At 39.3% G+C, this 23101-nt stretch overlaps 2 protein-coding genes and 1 pseudogene across 2 annotated transcripts; 2 read left to right on the top strand and 1 right to left on the bottom strand.

Moving 5' to 3' along the window:
- Nucleotides 1-2063: 2063 nt before the first annotated feature.
- LOC142389057 (extracellular calcium-sensing receptor-like) lies at nt 2064-5201 on the top strand (annotated as a pseudogene).
- Nucleotides 5202-9230: 4029 nt separating this feature from the next.
- LOC142389056 (extracellular calcium-sensing receptor-like) lies at nt 9231-12362 on the top strand. Its single transcript, XM_075474608.1, has 6 exons — nt 9231-9319; nt 9449-9734; nt 9838-10410; nt 10767-10889; nt 11084-11207; nt 11449-12362. Exons 1-6 carry the CDS (start codon nt 9231-9233, stop codon nt 12360-12362), a joined length of 2109 nt encoding a protein of 702 aa, XP_075330723.1.
- A 4807-nt stretch (nt 12363-17169) lies between these two features.
- LOC142388810 (extracellular calcium-sensing receptor-like) lies at nt 17170-22451 on the bottom strand. Its single transcript, XM_075474370.1, has 8 exons — nt 22228-22451; nt 21773-22115; nt 20816-21103; nt 19767-20318; nt 19443-19664; nt 18622-18745; nt 17695-18167; nt 17170-17592 (listed from the first exon to the last, which is right to left on the bottom strand). The coding sequence occupies exons 1-8, from the start codon at nt 22449-22451 to the stop codon at nt 17170-17172; spliced, it is 2649 nt and encodes an 882-aa protein (XP_075330485.1).
- Nucleotides 22452-23101: the final 650 nt, after the last annotated feature.

Here is a 23101-nt window from a genome sequence, read left to right as displayed (position 1 = left end):
AAGTCAGGATCTGAAACGAGAGGGGAAAATGTGAGTGCAAAATAAAACAGGAAGTGCATGACAGGACTGGACATGAGTGACTTGACTAAACTAAAACATACAGGACCCACACATGAAACTAAACAAGACATGACATAAACATGATTAACAAATTTGATGAGACATAACACCAAGCATACCAATGCTAAGCGTACCATTTATTTTCTTTCATCTTTTTTTTCCCCCATAATCTGTGTATCACATCCAAACAAGACTGTATAGCAGCTACATTTGTTAGGGAGTCTCTGTGCCTTGTCTCCTGTGTGTCCTGGAAAACTGCAGTTCTGACATCCCATCATTAGTCTGTCTCACATAAACAGAAAAAAATATTTAGTTTACTGGCAATTTTTAATGTGACACAGGGAAAAAGCTTGTTACATTGATAAGCAAGACAGAATCTGAATATTGTGGACTAAATAGCATTTGACTGCATAAATAAAGTAACTGTTAACTGGAAAGGATGAGGCCAAGTGGGCTTTCTGATAATTAACTTAACCTTCATTAAATAATCAAAACTAATTGTGTATCTGTTTATAAGATTTTTCATAGACATCAATTTTGAAGACTATAGAGACAAATAGTTTCAATTTTGGACTGGTAGCTGACAAGTGCGAAACAAAGGTTTGTGGGATGGTCCTCACCCTCATATTCTCACGCCATGTCCATTTCTTCTACATGCTGAACAGTGAGCGAAAAATGGAATTAATTTTGTAAGTGCGCATGAAGCCTCAAGCATTTTTCAGGCTGAACTTTCCTGGAAGGGGCTGCAATACAAAGATTTAAGATTTATATACAAAATAAAAATCTTAAATGTAGTTTTTTCTCATACATTAAATAATAACTATAATTTCTAAACATACTAAATTATATGATTACCAACACAATACACAGAGCTTAAATATTTGACTTTATGTTGAAGACGTGTTGCAGAGATGTTATATTCAACAACCTACTCATCAATATGCATTCAATTATTTTGTGTCAAGAAATCACAAGTTAAAATCTGAGCTTGAGGCTGTAGTTATAAAAGTAGATTACGTTTTTTTTCTCAGGCCTAATGAAGAAAAAATATTTGAAAAAGGTATTAAGGAAAACAAGGTCTACCTAAGTGTAAATGCTCCTGAAGCTCTCATTTGCAGCGGGTAAGTCGAACACTTTTTTATTTTGACTAACTACACTCAGGTTTCTGCATAGTTACCACCCACTGAATGGCAAAAAGACAGATAACTCAATTGTAACCGACTGTTAGAGTGGCTCAACAACACAGAAAACACATTTTAAATGTGGCAGAGCACATCTAATGTTGGAATAATGAAGGAAGATAAGGTTTTCTGGGGAACCAAAAGGGGATGCTCCCTGAAAGCCTAATTCACTTCTCGGTCAGAATGTTGAACTACGGTCAAATGACAAACTGTAACAAATATAAACAAAGTTCCACTAAAGTTAAACTGGGAACATTGTTGTGGGAACCAATAGCAGACATCGTAAGTAATCGGAGAGCACCTTTTGTTTGCTGGGTACATACTGGACTACATAGTGAAAGAGTGAACATGGCCTCTGAGTGTTTTCTTACATCTAATTTCTAATACAACCAACAAAACAAAAACTCTGTGGTATATTTCCATCATCAGCTGAAATGAACATTGGATCCGAGATGTAACTATACATTTTCTGTGTGGGAACTTTGACAGCTCTCTAGATAGATAGGTAGATAGATAGATAGATAGATAGATAGATAGATAGATAATCGACACCTTCTATTTTGCAGTCACCTCCCTTTTGTGCTGACATTACCAATAACCCCTGTGCCTTGTGGGAAATTAATTAATCTTCCATGATGAGAGCACATCTACCTACATCCATTATATCAGAAGAGCTTTGCACTCATCTTCATTTCATCAAGCATTACAAACATGCAAAGAGCTACTCTTGCATTTCTGTGTGTTCTTTACATCAACACAGTTACTTGTTGTGTGGTTTTTGGCAAATTTAACATGCCAAGTTTGTTCAAAGAAGGTGACATAATGATCGGAGGAATTTTTCCAGTTTTGAACAAAGAGATCAGCAGCACTGCTACGTTTGAGAAGGAGCCGCCTGGAGTGAAGTGTGCATTGTAAGTTTTTATGTATCAGACTTTTCTCTACATGTCATTAATGCCCGACAAGTCTGGAATTATTTGTTCATGTACTGCACAGGATCATCTAGGTCGTTTTATAACACAATACAATGGCCACCCTTCTTAGGTTTGATCTGCGAGCTTTTCGATGGACCCAAGTGATGATATTTGCAATTGAAGAAATCAACAGAAATCCTACTCTCCTTCCTAATATATATCTTGGCTATAGGATTCTTAATTCATGTTCATCTCCTACTAACACTTTACGAGCTGCTTTAACGCTGGCCAGTAGACCAGTGGAAAAAGAAGTATCTTCTTCCTGTCTTCCAACAATATCTGCTGTCATAGCAGAGGCAGGATCATCTCAGTCCATAGCAGTGGCTGGAACTCTTGGACCATTTCAAGTGCCAATAGTAAGCAGTGAAATTTTATTTTGTGCATTCTGCAATATACTCATATTTATTGTTTTTCTTAGACATTTTTTTCTATTTTTTGTGGTTTCTTTTCTAGGTGAGTTATTTCTCAACATGTGCCTGCTTAAGTGACAGAGCTAAATACCCTACCTTTTTTCGGACAATCCCCAGCGATTACTTCCAGGCAAAAGCTTTGGCCGCCTTGGTCAAACATTTTGGTTGGGAGTGGATTGGAGCAATACAGTCAGACAATGATTATGGACGAAATGGGGTTCTTGCATTTACTGAAGAGGTTAAAAAACTTGGGGTTTGTATTGCTTTTGTCGAAACAGTTCTACGTACATACCCCGTAAACAGGATTCTGGATGTTGTGGAACTGATCAAGCAGTCAACTGTTAAAGTAATTCTGGCTTTTGCTCCAGAGGGTGACTTTTCTCCTTTGATGAAAGAGGTAGTGAAACAAAACATTACAGGAATTCAGTGGCTTGCTAGTGAAGCATGGATAACAGCACCACAGCCCTCCACACCTGAAATGTACCAAGCTTTTGGTGGAGCTCTGGGATTTGTGGTACAGAAGATGGCTATCCCAAAACTAAAACCATTTCTCACAGCTATAAGTCCGTACACAGATCCAAGTGCTGCATTTGTGAAGGATTTCTGGGAGATAATGGTGGGTTGTAGAGTGGATTTACCTGATATGGACACAAGTGCAGAGAAAACAAACAAAATATGTACGGGCAATGAGACATTACTAAATTCCCAGGATGTGTTCTTCAATGTCACACAGCTCAGAGTAGCCTATAATGTGTATAAAGCTGTGTATGCTATTGCACATGCCCTTCATCAACTGGTATTCTGCCAACCAGCAGGAGAAAAAACAGTGAGGCCATGTTTAGATGTATCAAAGATTCAGCCCAAAGAGGTGAGAAATAGTGCAATTAAACTGACAATTCTTCCAAATATTTGCAAATAAATATTAAGATATTTGTTTTAAATAAACAACGCATAATTTGTTATTTTTCACAGGTGGCTTATCATCTACAGAGGGTGAACTTCAGGAATGAGTTTGGGGATAATGTGTTTTTTGATGAAAATGGTGACCCTCCTGCTTCTTATGATATTATTAACTGGCAGCTGAAAAATGGGCAGGTGCAACATGTAACACTGGGCCATTTTGCATCTGATGAAAATAGTGATTATAAACTCAGCATACAGGAGGAAAAAATTGTGTGGAGGACAGGCCAAAAGGTAACTGTGACAAGTTTTTTTTTTTTCATTCACCAAATATCATATGAGCCCTGTTAATTCACAAGTTTTTTTTACAGTTTGATCATTTTTTCCTCAGGTTCCTACATCAGTGTGCTCTCATACATGTCCAGTAGGAACCCGGAAAGCTCAGATTAAGGGAAAACCCACATGCTGTTTTGATTGCGTTCCTTGTGCTGATGGAACTATATCCAATTCATCAGGTAGACAGACATTTAAGTGTGTATGGCATACTGAACTGCACATGCACAGTCTAGTATCATATGTTAAGTGTTTTTTATACTGCTTTTCATTTATTTTGTGTGACTGCATTTAATGAATTTCCCTTACATTTAAACTAATTATAACTAACAATAAACTATAAACTAATACTAAAAATATTTATTGTTAATTTATAATCTGAAAACGTGTTGTCCAGATGCACTCTATGTTTATTTTCAACAGGTTCAACCGACTGCACGCCCTGCCCACAGGAATATTGGTCCAATGAGAGAAAAAATGAGTGCATTCCCAAAAATATTGAGTTCCTGTCGTACCACGAGCCGATGGGAACAGCTCTCACAGTTGTATCCTTAGTAGGAGCATTCATGTCACTGGTCACGATGATGGTTTTTATCCACTACAGAGAAACTCCTGTAGTAAAGGCCAGCAACTCAGAGCTGAGCTGCTTCCTGTTGTTTTCTCTTTTCTTGTGTTTTCTCTGCCCTCTCACTTTCATAGGCAGGCCGACAGTCTTGACATGTATGCTGCGCCACACAGCTTTCGGTGTGACATTTGCTCTCTGCATTTCTTGTATTTTGGGAAAAACCATCGTTGTTGTAACAGCTTTCAGAGCCACACATCCTGGTAATAAAGCAATTGGAAAGTTTGGTCCTGCACAGCAAAGGATTATTGTTTGCTCCTGCACTTTGATTCAGATAGTTATTTGTACATTGTGGCTAAAACTCAATCCTCCTTTGCCAGATAAGGTTTACAGATACAGCAATAAGAAGATAGTTTTAGAATGTAGCACAGGCTCTGACGCGGCCTTCTATGCAGTGCTGGGATACATAGGGATCCTCGCGGTAATATGCTTGGTTCTCGCATTTCTAGCTAGAAAGTTGCCTGATAATTTTAATGAAGCTAAATTTATCACTTTCAGCATGTTGATATTCTGTGCTGTCTGGATCACCTTCATCCCTGCCTATATCAGCTCTCCTGGAAAGTTCACTGTAGCTGTGGAAATATTTGCAATTCTGTCATCAGCATTTGGCTTATTGATCAGCATTTTTGCACCTAAATGTTATATAATACTGATCAAGCCACATAAAAACACCAAGAAATCTGTCATGGGAAAAAAATTGTAACACAAAAGTATGATTTCTTGATTTTAAAAGATTATGGCTTTTTTCTTTAGATTCACAATACCTATAAGAATACAATATCTGTTAATACTGTATATGATGCTACTTTTGTGTCTGCTGATGTTCTTTTACATAATCTGACAATGTTTTATACGTAATATGACAGTATACGTTGTTATGTCATATAAACATGTCTCTCTTCAGAATGAGACCCCTAGTCTCGATTTGATCATCTGTATGAATTAAGGTAAAATAAAGGATGAAGCAGTTGTTCGTATCATTGTGTTAAAGGGACTGTATCATGTAAAAAACACCAGTTTGAGCTTGTTTAAAGTGACTACCAACAGACTGACCATGACGTAACACAGCTGCTTCGGTCTGAAAATAATAATGATAAGAGAAAGAAGAAGGAGAAGAGTAAACTTTTATTGTATTGCACTTAGAAAAAAAATTGTGTTGAAAAAAGGCATGCCTGCATGGCCATGTGATATTTAGCACTGCCCCCTCACAGTAAGACAGTTCCTGGTTCAAATCCTGCCTGGGGTCTTTCAGCACTTTCTCCTCACATAGATTCTCTCTGGGTACTCCAGCTTCCTGCCACAGTCCAAAAATATGCATGTAAGGTTGACTGGTGATTCTAAATTGATCATAAGAGTGAGTGGGAGTGTGCATAGTTGTTAGTCTCATGTGTGTCTCTGTATGCCCTGTGATGGACTGGCAACTAGTGCAGGGTGGATCCTGCCTCCTGCCTGATTGCAGCTGTTAGTTTGGTCTTTTGTTTTGGGGTATTGCGTCTTGCTGCTGATTCTGCTGGAACTTCTGGGAATTGATGGTCTCTCAGTCATTGGCACTGGATGCTCCTGCATTCTTTAGGGTAGCCACCCGGCAACTGGTAGAAGGCAGTCCTTCACTCCTCCCCTTCACACAGAGACAGATCTCAAGTGCTGTGATGGATTTGGCTGACCTGAAGTCATTTCTTGAGTGCTGCCTTTGACACAGTTGACCATGCGATCTTATTACAGAGGTTAGAAGACTGGGTGGGAATCTCTGGTCGTGCTTTAAACTGTTTCAAGTCCTATCTGGAGGACAGGAAATATTTTGTTGAAATTGGTAACTGTGTCTCAGACCAAATGTTTATGACCTGTGGGGTTCCCCAGGGGTCAATAATGGGACCCCTATTGTTCAATCTGTACATGCTCCCACTTGGCCAGCTAATACGCAGCTATAATGTGTTTTACCACAACTATGCAGATGACACTCAGATCTACGTGTCACTGACGGCAGGAGAACACGGGCCTGTAGATACATTGTGTCACTGCATCGAACAGATCAGTGTGTGGATGCAAAACAATTTTCTCCAGCTAAACTCAGACAAAACTGAAATCATTGTCTGTGGCCCACATAACCAAAGAGAAAGTGTTATCAGTCACCTTGAGACGCTCTCTCTAAAACCTAATTATCAAGTTAGAAATCTCGGGGTAAAATTGAACTCAGACCTGAATTTTAACAGCCACATTAAATCAGTAACATCAGCAGCTTTTTACTATCTAAAAATATTGCCAGAATCAAAGGAATAGTGTCTAAACCAGACTTAGAAAGACTGATCCATGCGTTTGTCTCCAGCAGGTTAGAGTACTGTAACGGCCTGCTCACTGGGCTCTCTAAACGGGCTGTAAGACAGCTGCAGTATATCCAGAATGCTGCTGCTCGAGTCCTGACTAGAACCAGGAAATACGACCATATTAGTCCAGTGCTCAGGTCTCTGCACTGGCTTCCTGTCGCTCAGAGAATAGACTTTAAAACAGCTCTGCTTGTGTACAAGTCTGTTCATGGTCAAGCGCCAAAGTACATCTCTGACATGTTAGAGCCATATGAACCAACTCGGGCTCTGAGAACCTCAGGGAGGGGTCTCCTGCTGGTGCCCAGAGTCAGGACTAAACAAGGTGAAGCTGCGTTTCAGTTTTATGCTCCTAAAATCTGGAACAGCCTTCCAGAAGATGTGAGACAGGCCTCAGCTCTGACAATGTTTAAATCCAGGCTGAAAACAGTTCTATTTAGCTGTGCATATGACACCTGAAAGTATTTTATCTGCACGCTTCACTTTTGAATTAATTAATTAATGATTATTTTTTATGTTTTTTTAAAATTATTTTTTGTTAACGATTGTATAGCCTTCTTGTGATTTTATGTAGCTGTAAAGCACTTGAATTACCTTGTGTACGAATTGTGCTCTACAAATAAAATTGCCTTGCCTTGCCTTAAATATATTCCTGGATGGTTCCAATTCACCAGGCTAGCTGAACCTCTGGCTTCTTTAAGGTGAGGTAGCAATGCTTATTTAGTTTGAAGGGGCAAGTTTTACTTCCTACTAGATTTGGAGGGATCTGAATAATGGCAAGTGAGCGATCAGAGCAGTCAGTTCTAGAGCCTTAGTGAGGCTGCAGGGGTCACTTCACTGGTAGAGTTGGCCTCTCTGGGTCAGGAGTTGCAGAGGTCTTGAATGGCAGCAAAATTCCTTATAAATGTTTATAGAAAGTTCAAGAAGGCCAAGCCCAATAGCTGCAGAACTTGGGAACATCACGTGGACTAAGTCTGTCTTGAACTGCAGTCACCTTGTCTAGATAGATGCATAGCCCTCACTGATAACAGTGTGCTCCTGGAAAGAGATCTTCCGGCATAAGACTTTTAATGGCTGAGGCCCAAACAGCCTGCCTCACAATTCTCAATGCCAATGAGGACTCATCTCAGCAGCAACTCTTCGAAGGCCCACCCCAGGGCCCATCTCAGTTCCAATCCTTGAAGGAGGCCCAGCATTGAGACTTTGCACCAAACTTCTGAAGTCAGTCAGGAGGGTCTCTTTCTGGCCCACCCAAGCTTTACATTCCTGAGTCAGATGAAGTTCCACCTAGTTCCATCCTGGAGTCAGTTTGCATGTGCAGTGTTGTACCAACCTCAGGGTATGCAGGCATCTCGCCAGCACCTGTTCCTGGCTTGGAGCTTGCAGGTGCCCCACCAGTCATGGGGTCTGCTACTATCCAGCTAGCCCCTGTCTCTTTTTCTGCCTTGGAGCTCGCAGAGCTATCAGTCCCTGTTTGTTTCCCAGGGTTTGAAGGCATCCTGCTAGCTCCAGTCTCTCTTCCTGCTTTGGGATAGTTGGCCCCTTGCCAGCTCCAACGTAGGACCCTTCCCTGTCCAGCCTGTTTTGCTGGTCCCACCTGCCTCCCAACCGCTCCCCTGAGGAATCCTGCTTCTCCATTCTTTACTTTTGAGCTGCATTTAGATCCTCACCTTCCACATAAACACACAACCTTGACACCCTCTCACTATAATTTAACTTCTCTGTTGGTTGCTATCTTTTCAGTGCGACAGCAGTAGTGGACAATTTGGCTGGGCAGTCCACACCTACAACTGCCTTTGATGGACCTCTTTTTGGAACTGCAACATGTATAATGTATAATCAAGAATGCATTGCTAGGAAATGCTGATATGGTACTAAATGATCTTTTCATTAACAAATGCCAGAAATGACTAAATGTCTGTTTTACTTTGAAGGGGAAAGTCATAAAGTAGTTGCATAGTTTTTGAGAAGAAAAAAAAAACACAGGGGGCAAATAAATGAATCCCTTAATATTAACACTTTTGTATATCTATCGGCTAAATTGTCAATTCAATATCAAAGAATTTAGAGATAATGCAGTTAATTTGGAAAAATGTGTTGAGTTAAATTAATTTGCCCGTATATGTCTATCATTACACATTAGCATATAAGATGTATCTACTTTGAATGTTGCAGTCACTGTTATCTGTTGTGTCAGCCCAACCACTCAAAGATCACTGTGCCATGTGGGACACAATTTTCCTCACAAAAGCACGTCAGCCTACATCCAGCAGAGCTGTTATAAGAGCTGTACGTTCGTCCTCATTTGACCATGCAGCACAAACATGCGAAGAGCAACTCAAATATTTCTCTGTGTTCTGTGCTTAAACACAGTTACAAGCTGTGAGCTTTTTGGCAAATTTAACATGCAAAGTTTATTTAAAGAAGGTGATATAATGGTTGGGGGGATTTTTCCAGTTTTCAACAAAGAGATCAGAAGCATTGCTACTTTTGAGAAGGAACCTCCTGGAGTGATCTGTGAGGGGTATGATTTGATATTTGTAGCAATTATTTTCTTATGACTACACATTCTTTCTTCTAATTTAAACCTTTGTCATTTAATCAGCAATTCTATGTCTTTTTTCAATTCTTTTTTATGATCATTATTGCTCAGATTTGATCTGCGAGTTTTTCGATGGACCCAAGTGATGGTATTTGCAGTTGAAGAAATTAACAAAGACTCTGCTCTCCTTCCAAACATATCTCTTGGTTATAGAATTTTAAACTCCTGTGCATCACCCACGAATACTTTACGTGCTGCACTGACACTGGCTAGTCAACCAGAGGATGTAAAACAGAGTTCTCGTTGTCCTCCAGCTATATCTGCTCTCATAGCAGAGTCAGGATCATCTCAGTCCATAGCTATTGCTGGAACACTTGGACCATTTCAAATGCCAATAGTAAGGAATAAAATGATTTTTTTTAAATGATCTGTGACGTTTGATGGTTTTGTAGATATATCTATATTTTGTTTCTAGAGTCCTTTTGTGGTTTCTTTTCTAGGTGAGTTATTTCTCAACATGTGCCTGCTTAAGTGACAGAGCTAAATACCCTACCTTTTTTCGGACAATCCCCAGCGATTACTTCCAGGCAAAAGCTTTGGCCGCCTTGGTCAAACATTTTGGTTGGGAGTGGATTGGAGCAATACAGTCAGACAATGATTATGGACGAAATGGGGTTCTTGCATTTACTGAAGAGGTTAAAAAACTTGGGGTTTGTATTGCTTTTGTCGAAACAGTTCTACGTACATACCCCGTAAACAGGATTCTGGATGTTGTGGAAATTATCAAGCAGTCAACCGTAAAAGTAATTCTGGCTTTTGTTCCAGAGGGTGACTTTTACCCTTTGATGAAAGAGGTAGTGAAACAAAACATTACAGGAATTCAGTGGATTGCAAGTGAAGCATGGATAACAGCACCTCGACCCTCCACACCTGAAATGTACCAGGCTTTTGGCGGAGCTCTGGGATTTGTGGTACAGAAGATGGCTATCCCAAAACTAAAACCATTTCTCACAGCTATTAGTCCTTACACAGATCCAAGTGCTGCATTTGTGAAGGATTTCTGGGAGATAATGGTGGGTTGTAGAGTGGATTTACCTGATATGGACACAAGTGCAGAGAAAACAAACAAAATATGTACGGGCAATGAGACATTACTAAATTCCCAGGATGTGTTCTTCAATGTCACACAGCTCAGAGTAGCCTATAATGTGTATAAAGCTGTGTATGCTATTGCACATGCCCTTCATCAACTGGTATTCTGCCAACCAGCAGGAGAAAAAACAGTGAGGCCATGTTTAGATGTATCAAAGATTCAGCCCAAAGAGGTGAGAAATAGTGCAATTAAACTGACAATTCTTCCAAATATTTGCAAATAAATATTAAGATATTTGTTTTAAATAAACAACGCATAATTTGTTATTTTTCACAGGTGGCTTATCATCTACAGAGGGTGAACTTCAGGAATGAGTTTGGGGATAATGTGTTTTTTGATGAAAATGGTGACCCTCCTGCTTCTTATGATATTATTAACTGGCAGCTGAAAAATGGGCAGGTGCAACATGTAACACTGGGCCATTTTGCATCTGATGAAAATAGTGATTATAAACTCAGCATACAGGAGGAAAAAATTGTGTGGAGGACAGGCCAAAAGGTAACTGTGACAAGTTTTTTTTTTTCATTCACCAAATATCATATGAGCCCTGTTAATTCACAAGTATTTTTACGGTTTGATCATTTTTTCCTCAGGTTCCTACATCAGTGTGCTCTCATACATGTCCAGTAGGAACCCGGAAAGCTCAGATTAAGGGAAAACCCACATGCTGTTTTGATTGCGTTCCTTGTGCTGATGGAACTATATCCAATTCATCAGGTAGACAGACATTTAAGTGTGTATGGCATACTGAACTGCACATGCACAGTCTAGTATCATATGTTAAGTGTTTTTTATACTGCTTTTCATTTATTTTGTGTGGCTGCACTTAATGAATTTCCATTACATTTAAACTAATTATAACTAACAATAAACTATAAACTAATATTAACAATATTTATTGTTAATTTATAATCTGAAAACGTGTTGTCCAGATGCACTCTATGTTTATTTTCAACAGGTTCAACCGACTGCACGCCCTGCCCACAGGAATATTGGTCCAATGAGAGAAAAAATGAGTGCATTCCCAAAAATATTGAGTTCCTGTCGTACCACGAGCCGATGGGAACAGCTCTCACAGTTGTATCCTTAGTAGGAGCATTCATGTCACTGGTCACGATGATGGTTTTTATCCACTACAGAGAAACTCCTGTAGTAAAGGCCAGCAACTCAGAGCTGAGCTGCTTCCTGTTGTTTTCTCTTTTCTTGTGTTTTCTCTGCCCTCTCACTTTCATAGGCAGGCCGACAGTCTTGACATGTATGCTGCGCCACACAGCTTTCGGTGTGACATTTGCTCTCTGCATTTCTTGTATTTTGGGAAAAACCATCGTTGTTGTAACAGCTTTCAGAGCCACACATCCAGGTAATAAAGTTATTGGAAAGTTTGGACCTGCACAGCAAAGGATTATTGTTTGCTCCTGCACTTTGATTCAAATAGTTATTTGTACATTGTGGCTAAAACTCAATCCTCCTTTGCCAGATAAGGTTTACAGATACAGCAATAAGAAGATAGTTTTAGAATGTAGCACAGGCTCTGACGCGGCCTTCTATGCAGTGCTGGGATACATAGGGATCCTCGCGGTAATATGCTTGGTTCTCGCATTTCTAGCTAGAAAGTTGCCTGATAATTTTAATGAAGCTAAATTTATCACTTTCAGCATGTTGATATTCTGTGCTGTCTGGATCACCTTCATCCCTGCCTATATCAGCTCTCCTGGAAAGTTCACTGTAGCTGTGGAAATATTTGCAATTCTGTCATCAGCATTTGGCTTATTGATCAGCATTTTTGCACCTAAATGTTATATAATATTGATGAAGCCAGAGAAGAATACCAAGAGGCATGTCATGGGAATTAGTGTTAACAAAAAAATATGACTTTTAATGCAAAATGTGCTGATTTTAAATGTTTTTATTTATGAAACATAGCTGTCTAAGAATATAAGAGAGATATTATTGGATAAAATACGTGTTTTTGTCACTTTTGAGCAAGAAAACACAGAGATGTACAGATTTGTTTTTCCAAGTATATATGTTACAGAAATTCGTATGATTTGAGTGTTTTACTAAATGTCTGATGTAAGAAAATAAATTGCTGTAATTCTTAATGTCTGCATTTTGAAATGCATTTTTACAGTCATCATAATCATGGACACATTTTTAGATATAGATATTTAATATCATCTCTCATGCTCACAATAAAGAAAACAACCAACATGTGTTCAGTGTGAAAAAGTAATGCAAAATGATCTTTCTTGAAATAAAGTTTTCTGAGGCCAAAAGCTAGTGTTATTTTAAAAGAATATTGATGTGTACATTGTTTCAAATCAAATCAAATGGGAATCATGAGGAATCAAAAGGACACATTCAAATGCAGGTAAAGTCAACATGAGCAAAGTGAAAAGAAAAATAAAAAAATATTACAGATCTGAAGGCATACATTAATCTTTTAGGGTACAGCAAAAATATAAAATAAAAACTAAACCAGTTGATCACAAGAAACAAGGTGGACGTGGACAAAGAAATGGAATTTTGTATGAATTTTGTAAGTATTCACCAGGGGAAGGCTTTACTATTATGAAAGGTAGATGTAAGTCTTAAGTGTTATAAGTGGATGAGAGTAAGACTAATAATTCTAGCAATTTTTGTCCCATCAGACCTGGAAAATTGTCTCCTTTCTTTTTCATAAATGTTTGTGTGGCAGGGCTACGTAAGATTATCTAAGATTGTTGCACTAAAAAACAAACAAGTCAATTTAGCCCTCTCATAATCAACCTTACAATCTCACTGGAGCTTTCCCTTTTCTCTAGGGGCTCTGTTCACTCTGATCACTGTATTTGCACTCTCTTTTCCTTTGACAGTTTTCTTCATTCCTGCCTTCTGCCTCACCCTGCATGTCACTACCGGTACTGCCACTTGCATCCTTGCTGCCATCTCCACATTTGGTTGCAAAAGTAGCAGCAACAACAAAAGAAAAGTTTATGAATTCAAGGTAAACACAAGAAACTTGTGCTGAAGAAAAAAATAAATAAAACACTGCTCCTCACACCACAACAACCATCTTTTACAGCCACAAGCTACCTCAGCCTCTCACCAACTGCACACCAGTCACAGCGGCTTGGGGATGCAAACCCTGGTTCGGGTAGGGGGAGAAATAAAAGAGGTAAGATAAGCAGGAATGAGATTCAAACCCTGGTTCGGGTAGGGGGTAATGAAAATATAGAGGGTGCCAGAGGTGGAGGCAGGACAAGACACACTAGCAGATTCAGCAGACAAACTCACCTAAACAATCCTATAATCACCAAGAATGCCAGCAAAAACAAAGCCATACAACTCACTCTCACCAACTGCACACCAGTCACAGCGGGGTGGGGATGCAAACCCTGGTTCGGGTAGGGGGAGAAATAAAAGAGGTAAGATAAGCAGGAATGGGATTCAAACCCTGGTTCGGGTAGGGGGTAATGAAAGTATAGAGGGTGCCAGAGGTGGAGGCAGGATAAGACACACTAGCAGATTCAGCAGACAAACTCACCTAAACAGTCCTATAATCAGCAAAAATGCCAGCAAAAACTAAGCCATACAACTCACTCTCACCAACTCACTCAAAGCCAACTCACCCAAAATGGCCGTCTGATTTCAAAAGGATCACATGGGCCAAACCCTCCACTTAAATATCCTGAATTTCTTCTTTGCTTCTTTCAAGAGTCTGTTTACTCTAAGTGCTGCCCCTGCTGGGCCCCCAGCTGCTATTGCTTCTTCTAATCCAAATCCACTGACTGGATTTTACTGCTTCATCTGACAGTTCTTTCACTATTTTCCTCACATTCTGTCCACTTACACCCAGCTCCCTCAACAATGAGACCACAGACTTTGCAACAAATCCTCTACATCCTACTTCCACTGGACATATCCTAACAGTCAGCTCTATGAAATAGACTCATTCTACTCCTAGACCACAAGACTATATCAGGCCTTTTTGTATTTCCTAGATGCAATTTCCTGCATTTTAACCAAATTGTGTCCCGTTTCGGCTCAATACGGAACCATACCTTTGTTTCTAAATACGGGACGATTCCGTAGGCTATATCAAGGGACAGTTGGCAACCCTAATCAAACATTATATGTGCTATCTAAGGATGCACCAATACTTCATTGAAAATCGACAAACAAGTACAAATATTAATTTCTGTAGGCTACTTGCTGACACCGAGTAGGACTACCAATACTTATAGCTTTATCCCCAGGCAATGAAAGTAAATGCAGGTTTTTTTCTGAACCGGGAAGATTGCTGCGCCCTAATAAAATACCGAACACATCAATGGTTTCTGCCCCCCACACACACACACTATAGTAATAACGGACAACTTATTATAAATAATAATAATAATAACGGAAACGACAATACTACTACTAACAATAATAATAAACTGCCCACAGACAAGCTCAGTTGAAAAAAACAGCATATTTATTACTCACTAGGTACACCGAAAGACAGCACGATCGTTCTGTTTATTTATTTGTTTATACAAATATGATTTATTTATACAAATATCTGTTTATTTATTTAATTTATACAAATATGATTTATTTAAACAGCCTGCAACATAGGCCTATACCGTGTGGCCAATCATAAAACGTCAACCACAATAACACAACTAACTACACCACTATGATAAATTCATATCAAAAACACATGAATGCACTAAATGATTTAACTCCCAAGTCTGGTCGTTCTGGTTATGTTAAATTACTCTCGTGCGCTATAGGCGCAATCCTGTAGCAGAGCTGAATCAAAATGCCAAACACATTAAAAACACACGGACTCTCCTGCCCCCCTCTCTCACTCTCACACACACACACACACACACACACACAGTCTGTCGCACAACACCACCCCCGTCCTTCATGTGCTACTTCTTGTGTCTGCTGTCTTGTCTCTCGCTCCCTCCATCCCCTGCCAGCCAACTACTTCAGCTCTGGCCTGGAGTGCGCGCACGCAAGCACACACACACACACACACACACACACGCACACACACACACACAAACACACTTTAGTTCTGACGCAGGGCCCATCAACGGCAGCAGATAAATACCAGGACACTAGACTAACACACAGTCACACGCTGGAAAAATATGAAAAAATAATGATAGTTTCAATTCAGAATCAGATTGAGAAATAGGCCTACCTGTAGCCTCCCTATAGGCGGAGTCGTCTTGGTTTGGAATTGAATATGGTGATGATTTCGTCGTAATCCAGTGAGTCTGTGAGCTCTCGTTCAAACGTCAGTAGTGTCAGGTTGGTCAAACGTCCAGTCAGCATTGACGACCTGAGCCTTGTCTTGATCCTGTTAGTTGCGGAGAAAAGTCTTTCAACGCAGCAGGATGTGATGGGCAGCGTAATGATGGACCTCAACAGGCTGTTCATGCCGGGGAAAATGTTGGCAGGGCATGCATCCAGTAGTTCAATCAGTGAGGGGAAGTTCTCTTTCACGAAACACCATGAAGTCTGTTCAACACAGTACCACTGCCTTGCGGTGCGTGACTGTGAATGTAGGACTGCATTTTAATCAGAGAAGATGCGTGTTGCTTGCTACACTGATGCTTTTCACAAGCCTGCCCAATACGTTTCCAGTTTTTGAAGCCATCTCTGACAAAGGTTTTTTCCAGGTGGGGATCGGGAAAATGTCTACAAGGCTTACGAAAAACAGAGTCCACTGATGAGCTGTATTCACTTGAACGTTCCATACCAGTTACTGTTGAAGCTGCGCAGTTTGCCGTCGATTATGGAGCCTGGGAACTTTGTGCGTTGTCGTTGATTAGGTGCTTCCTCCAAAGCAGACAGGTCCGCAGGTGCACAGGGCTCCGAAGGGGGCGAATGCAGGCTAGCCAGGTTAGCATGAACCTATGTAGCCGTCTCCACCTTACTAGCTGACTCCTCTCGGGGTGCACCTTCCTTTGGCACTTTTGTATTGGGACCATTTCCCTGACCAACTTCACTACTCCTTTTTTTTTTAAAACCGACAAAGTGAAATTTGTGTAGCCACAGCAGCACAACGGAATTCCACATTTATACACAACACAGAGCCATCATAATGTTTACCTCAAATTAGCAGGAATTCGAACGTTCTCAACAATGTATTGACGTGAAACGCAACAACGTAATGGCTTTTCCATAAATGTAACATTATGTTAAGCTGTTGTAAAACTGAACAAATCTTAAAATAAATACATAAAAATAAATTATACTTTATTTCCATTGATTTTCACAAACAAATAACCATATATTAAAGGATAATGGTCAACATTTGAGTTTAATGATGCATACGGAAAACTGTATTCTGAGCTTGTGATTGGGCGGGCCCAGCTGCCAATCAGGGTGGGCCTGGCCTACCCAGGCCCACCAGTAGATCCGCCCCTGGCTGAGTTGCTGAATATTCACTTATATGAGATATACAAGGCCTGAATTGAAAAGCCATTGTAAAGTAAGGGCACTACAGTCAAATCCCTAAGGAGAAGAAATACCATAACGCCTTTCATTTCTTACATCAGAAACAAAAGAAGAGACAACAATATTTTGAATTTCAAAGGAGTTTTCTTTATTACATTTCCAGCAAGAATAAGACAAAAAAATATATTAAAGCATTTAGAATTTGCATTCATGAGATAATTATATATTTTCCTTTTCATCTTTGCATTAAGTTTTTCTTGTTGTTTTTTCCTGGTTTCAGCAAAATGATGTAGCACTTGGGAGCAAAAATGCAAAAGAGAAGTCCAAGCGATGAGGCCAAAATAGCAAAAACATGGACAGCAACGGTGTATTTTCCAGCTGTGCTCATATAAACTGGGATAAAAGTAATCCACACTGCAAAGAATATCAGTATACTGAAGGTGATGAATTTTGCCTCATTAAAATTATCAGGCAGCTTTCGAGCCAAAAACGCCATTATGAGGCACATGCAAGCGAGGATACCGATGTATCCAAGAACAAACCAGAAGCCAGCTTCTGAACCAGTAACACACTCAATGATGATTGTAGCACTGTGGTAATCTGTATTATAACTGGCATGAGGTGGACTGGTGAGCAGCCAAATCAGGCAAATTAGAACCTAGAGAAAACAGAAAAACATCAGGATATTACTTTCTAAAGACGGAATCAAGAAAATGTTTTAAGCTGAACTTTTCTGTTTGTTTTTTTTTGTTTTTTGTACCTGAACAGCTGTTCCCAAAAGCACACTGACTCTCTGTTGCATGAATCCAAACCATTTCATGACGCTGCTTCCGGGCAGTCTGGACCTAAAAGCCATAAGGACCACTGTTGTTTTTGCCAGGAGGCAAGAAATGCAGAGGGAAAAACTGATCCCAAATGCTGGGTACCTGATACGGCAGAGCCAGTCTGAAGGCTCTCCAATGAACAGCAAGCCAACAAGGAAACAAATTGCAAGAAACACCAAAAGAAGGAAGCTCAGTTCCATGTTGTTGGCCCGAACTAGAGGTGTGTCTTTGTATGTAAAGAATATACCAAAGATGATAAGTGAAATGGAAGCTCCCAGACCAGAGGCGACACACAGCAGGATACCCATGAACTCATTGTAAGAAAGATACTCTATAGCCTTTGGGATGCAGAGATTTCTGGCTTTATTGGGCCATGTGTCTTCTGAGCAGCGTGAGCACTCTAAAGAATCTGGAGATAGATAGAGAAAAGAGAAAAATGTAGTTTAGAGAAGCCACATTTAAAGCAGAACTTGGTAACCTTGACAAAAAGTAGCCTTTATTTTTAAATGTGAAAATACAACATAAAATTGCCTTCCCTCCTCTATCTGCTGTGCTTTAGCTCTGCCTCTAAGACTGAGAGTGCCGTGCTTGTATATCTCTTAGCTCCTATTGGTCATTTCACACAGGTACTGTGGATGCTTGTAAATGGCTTTAGGAAACATATAGGAAGAGCCAGGAGAACTGGATTTCTTTCATTTTTTTAAAATAGATTCTTGCTCATGTACTACTGTTAGCCCACAGTAACAGTATCAGCAAATAGGTTGTTTTTTCAGGTTAACAAGTTCTGATTTAAATTCAAGTATAGGCTAGTTAATGATTGGATTAAACAAAAGGAAGAAAGCATGATACAAGACAGTACACACCGGTCTCATCGCTAACTTCTCCTTCAGCACAGGGGACACAGTCGTAGCAGCAGATGGGTTTCCCCTTTCTCCTGACAACTCGAGAACCTGGGGGACAACTGTCGCTGCATATAGACCGGATCGCCTGAGAGGCAAAGTTCAGCCACTCAGAAAGAACACTGATTTAAAATTATGACTACCAAGGCATTACTCTATCTAATTGCTTACTTATTATTACATTACTCTATATAATGTGAAAATGCTCTACATCTTTTCAAAAGGTGAAACATTGTTTTCTAAACTGAATCAAATGCATCTTCAAAAACTTTAACAGACAGAACTCAGTAATGAGTGTATAGTTAATGGTCTTTTATGGTTTGCAGATGTCTAATAGTGAAATATTAATGTCCTCATCATATGTAACAACATATTTAGCATTGATAACATAGTATCATGAAGAGTATTTATATTTTCCCTTACTGCCAGTCTCTTAACTGTGATTTTTGAGGTTGAATCTGATCATGCTTCGTATGTTATGAAATTGTCATATCTTAAAATAAATTACATTTGTGAAATAATATTGCTACTTTGTAATCTCATTGACTAGATGCTGTTGTTTTTTCACAAATGTAGGTATGAATGTATCATTTCAAATTGTTAATAGCTTTTTTTTATAATATTGGTCATAGCTTGACAGGTGTAATGACGTGACATTTTTTAATGCTAATTTAAGAAAGTATGTTGCACACTAATAACAACAATTCAACTGATGAGTTTATCAGTAGTGCATACAAGAGTCTGAGAGGTGAACATGGTCTCAGGCCTGTTTGTGAATAACACACCTGCTTTCCTACAGGCCACTGGATCGTTGAATCATTTATGACCAGGCGGCGATCAGCGGGCAATGAGGCATCATAGAAGCCTACTTTTACCAAATTTAGAGAGCCATCAGGCCTCCTCTGCCAGTTCATGAGATCATAATAAGCTATGGGGTCACCATTTTGATCAAAGTTGACTTTCTCCCCCAGTGCAGAAAAATTAGCACGCTTCATGTAGTAGATGAGCTAAAGGAAAAAATGTACAGGTTATTTAAACACAAATCTTAACTCATCTTTGCCTGCTTAAAATGTTACTTTAGAAAATATATAACTTAGAGCTGGTCTCACCTGCCAAGGTTTGAAATTTTTTGAGTCTGCACAGGTGCCATTCAGGAAAGGCCCTGCTCCAGCTTGGCAATTACTCATATCTTGCAAGGCGTGGGCCACCAGATATACAGCTTTGTACACGTTATAAGACACTCTTAGTTGTGTCACATCAGAATAGGGAGAGTAAACATCATTTAAATCCTCTGACCCTTTACATGGCACACTGCTGGGGTAGTTTTCCGCCCCATTATAGTTGCTGTCCACTGACCTGTTAAGTTGACAGTTAAAAGTTTCTTCCCAAAATTCTGCAAAGTAAGCTAATTTCTGCATAGAGGATGGTGTGAGATTTGTGAGATGCTGTTGCAGCCCTGGAATCACATCAGCTCTTTGGATTGCAAATCCTAGTGTGCCCATTAGGAGGGCTCCAGCTTTATCCCAAAGTGACTTGGCAGTGGCCCAGGCTTCACTGGCGATCCACTGAAAACCGGTTATATTCCGAAGCTGAATCTCTCTAAGAATGCCTTGCATCTCTGACTCACCAGAAAAGTTAATGATGACCTTTGAAGATGACGTCTGATGAATGAATGTTAAGAGATCGTTAGCATTGGAGTTTGAAGACATTTTTTAAATGATTAAAATTATGTATTAAAATGAATACAGTTCATACCAAACCTTACATCCTAATACTTTACATTAACATATCGTGCTAAATTGTCTGGAAAATAATACATTCAAACACCAGTCAAAGCTAAGTTTGCAAAATTTATTAGTGAAACAAATATGTAATTTATATCCTTCATAAGTGTAATGAAATGATTGCACTTATGAAATATATAGATTACTTTTTCAGTCTAAGGAGTATTATAATTATACATAAATACTATGTTGTAAAACATCTTTCTTTTCCCCCCACAACCCTTGACAATATAGCATTTAGAATAAAAATACCAAAAACTTGGCATCAGTTGAACTTCAGTTTACACAACAGTTCCTCAATCATGATGCACTTGCTGTAGTTCTCGTTTTCTAGTTATATCCCCATATGAGAAATTCATTTTACATAGAGGTACCTGAATGACATCAAGAAGTCCATCAAGAGCCTGCTGCCTGAGCTCCACAGGATAGAAATGTGTGTAGGCAGTACACACACCATAGTGCACCGATTCCTGAAGGAAAAGCTGGATGGCAAAGCGGGCATAGTCAGATTCAACACCAATGACTCCCACCCAGGTCCAGCCAAAATAGCTAACCAGCTGAGCCAGGGCTCTGATCTGAAAGGTGTCACTTGGCATGGTGCGCATGAAGGTGGGAAACTCCTTTTGATTACTCAGACAGCTGCAGGATGCAAAATAGCTCACCTAGTTTTACAAAAAAAACAGTAGTTAGGATTTGGCGCTGGCTTGGGGAAACAATGTGCAACAAGCATTAAATTTCACCGAAAAGTACAACTATTTTCAGAAGCAATCAGTGGGTCGGATGGACATCCCTATACCTGAAAAGGGGGAGTTGGAGTTGGAGTCTCAAAATTGAAAAATAGAAGCTGAGTAAATTGTGATTTTATAACATAGAAGATTTAAAAGGCTTTTTTAAATCTCTGATGATTTATTTTTTGTCTTTTTCTGCAGAATTATAGTGCAGATATATTTACAAATTCACTTTAACCTGAATGGGATAAAAATGGTATATAAAAGGGATGGACGGATTTACAAACGTTGAATTGTATACATTTCAGTGCCATAAAAAGCAAATAATCTGAATCTTAATCTCTGTCAAAGAGAAAAAACGTAACATTGAATATGAACTTTTTCTCTCTGATTTAGGCGAGTGCAAACTTCTTGATTTTCTGAAACCAATTTAGAAAAAAAGCTTTTGTGAAAAAGCACAATTGAATGTTCAATTGGAGCTGGTTTAATTCTTAATTGTTTTGCAAATAAATTGTTATTTCATTGATAGAGTGGAAAAAAGCCTGATTTAGTAAGGCATGAATTAATTATCAAAACAGTGCTCAGACAATTAGACTCACTCACCAAGGGGATATGGAAAGAACCCAGACTTCGTAGAAGAGCCATGGACACCCCAGAACCAGCATCTCCTATGATTACAGAGGACACGGTCCTTTTTACTGCAGCACAGCTTAAATTATAGCCTTTCTCTACGCTCTGGTCCTCATTCACACTCTGAGCGCTGAGGCCTCTCTCTGGCTGGCCATTCACCAACAGAAAGGAGGCTCTTAAAGACACAGGTATATCATCACAGCTGTCATGGATGTGGAAACCAAGCCTGAGGTGTGGAAGGAGATCACCGGACAGGTTGATCTCTTTGATTGCAAAAGTCATGGTCTGCATCCAACGCAGGGCACGAGAGCTAAAACTGTGCAGAAAGAAATTCACCACTCAGTAAAGATTAATGCACATAAAAACAGCAGTCCAAGAAAATTAAATCCGTGTTCACAGCACAAGTAAACTAATTATTAGTAACATACTAATTGTATTTGTTTGCTGTTGGTTTTGCTTTGTATGTCAGAAGAGAGGAAACAGGGCTGTAATGTAGAGGGAATAAGCCCCCTATAACTACGTCTCCATCTTCATACAGACTGTTTTGCTCCTCTTCCCCCAAGAAAACACAGCTATCCAGAGCAGCAACTGAGCCTGGTTTCTCCCTAACAAGAGACATGAACATAAGAAGTTTTGCAGCCAGCAATGCCATGCTCAGCTCAGTGAGTGAAGAAAGGCTAATACTAATACAAATGTTGCTGCCCTCTCAGAACACACAAAGGATTATGATATTTCCAGACACAGCTGCTTTATATACTTTATGAGAGCACGTAAATCTGAAGCCACCTCCCAGACACAGTAGTTGTGACATCATCTATATGTAAACAGTATGTGCAGAATGCTGTAAACAGGAAATCTTTTTTTTTTTTTTTAAGTTTATGACCCTCTTTCCAGTTTCTCAAAATCAGAGTATCTGAGAGTGTGACTGCACTCAGCTAAGTGTATTTATTTAATCAAACAATATAAATGACTCAAAAACATCAATACCACGTAATGGAATTTGAGTAAGCATTGCAGACTTGGCAAGTTTCCATGTCCTTTTTCAGTTCATGCAGTGTCTGTTATTTAATTGTTTTTTTTTTTTTTTATATATATATATATTTTATTTATAAATTTTCAATATATAAAACAGGACAACAGGCATACTGTGACAAAAAAGTAAAGCACAACACTGAACAAGTGTTCATGAACAAACACATATTGCACAGACAGCAAAAAAAAAACGACAACAACAAAAATACAAATAAAGCAAAATAAGAAAAAAAAAAAAAAAAAAAAAAAAAAAAACCTGCTCAGAAACAA

The sequence above is a fragment of the Odontesthes bonariensis genome, chromosome 9 (assembly GCF_027942865.1).
Source record: "Odontesthes bonariensis isolate fOdoBon6 chromosome 9, fOdoBon6.hap1, whole genome shotgun sequence".
Taxonomy (NCBI): domain Eukaryota; kingdom Metazoa; phylum Chordata; class Actinopteri; order Atheriniformes; family Atherinopsidae; genus Odontesthes; species Odontesthes bonariensis.
This window is presented reverse-complemented; position numbering and strand designations above follow the sequence as displayed.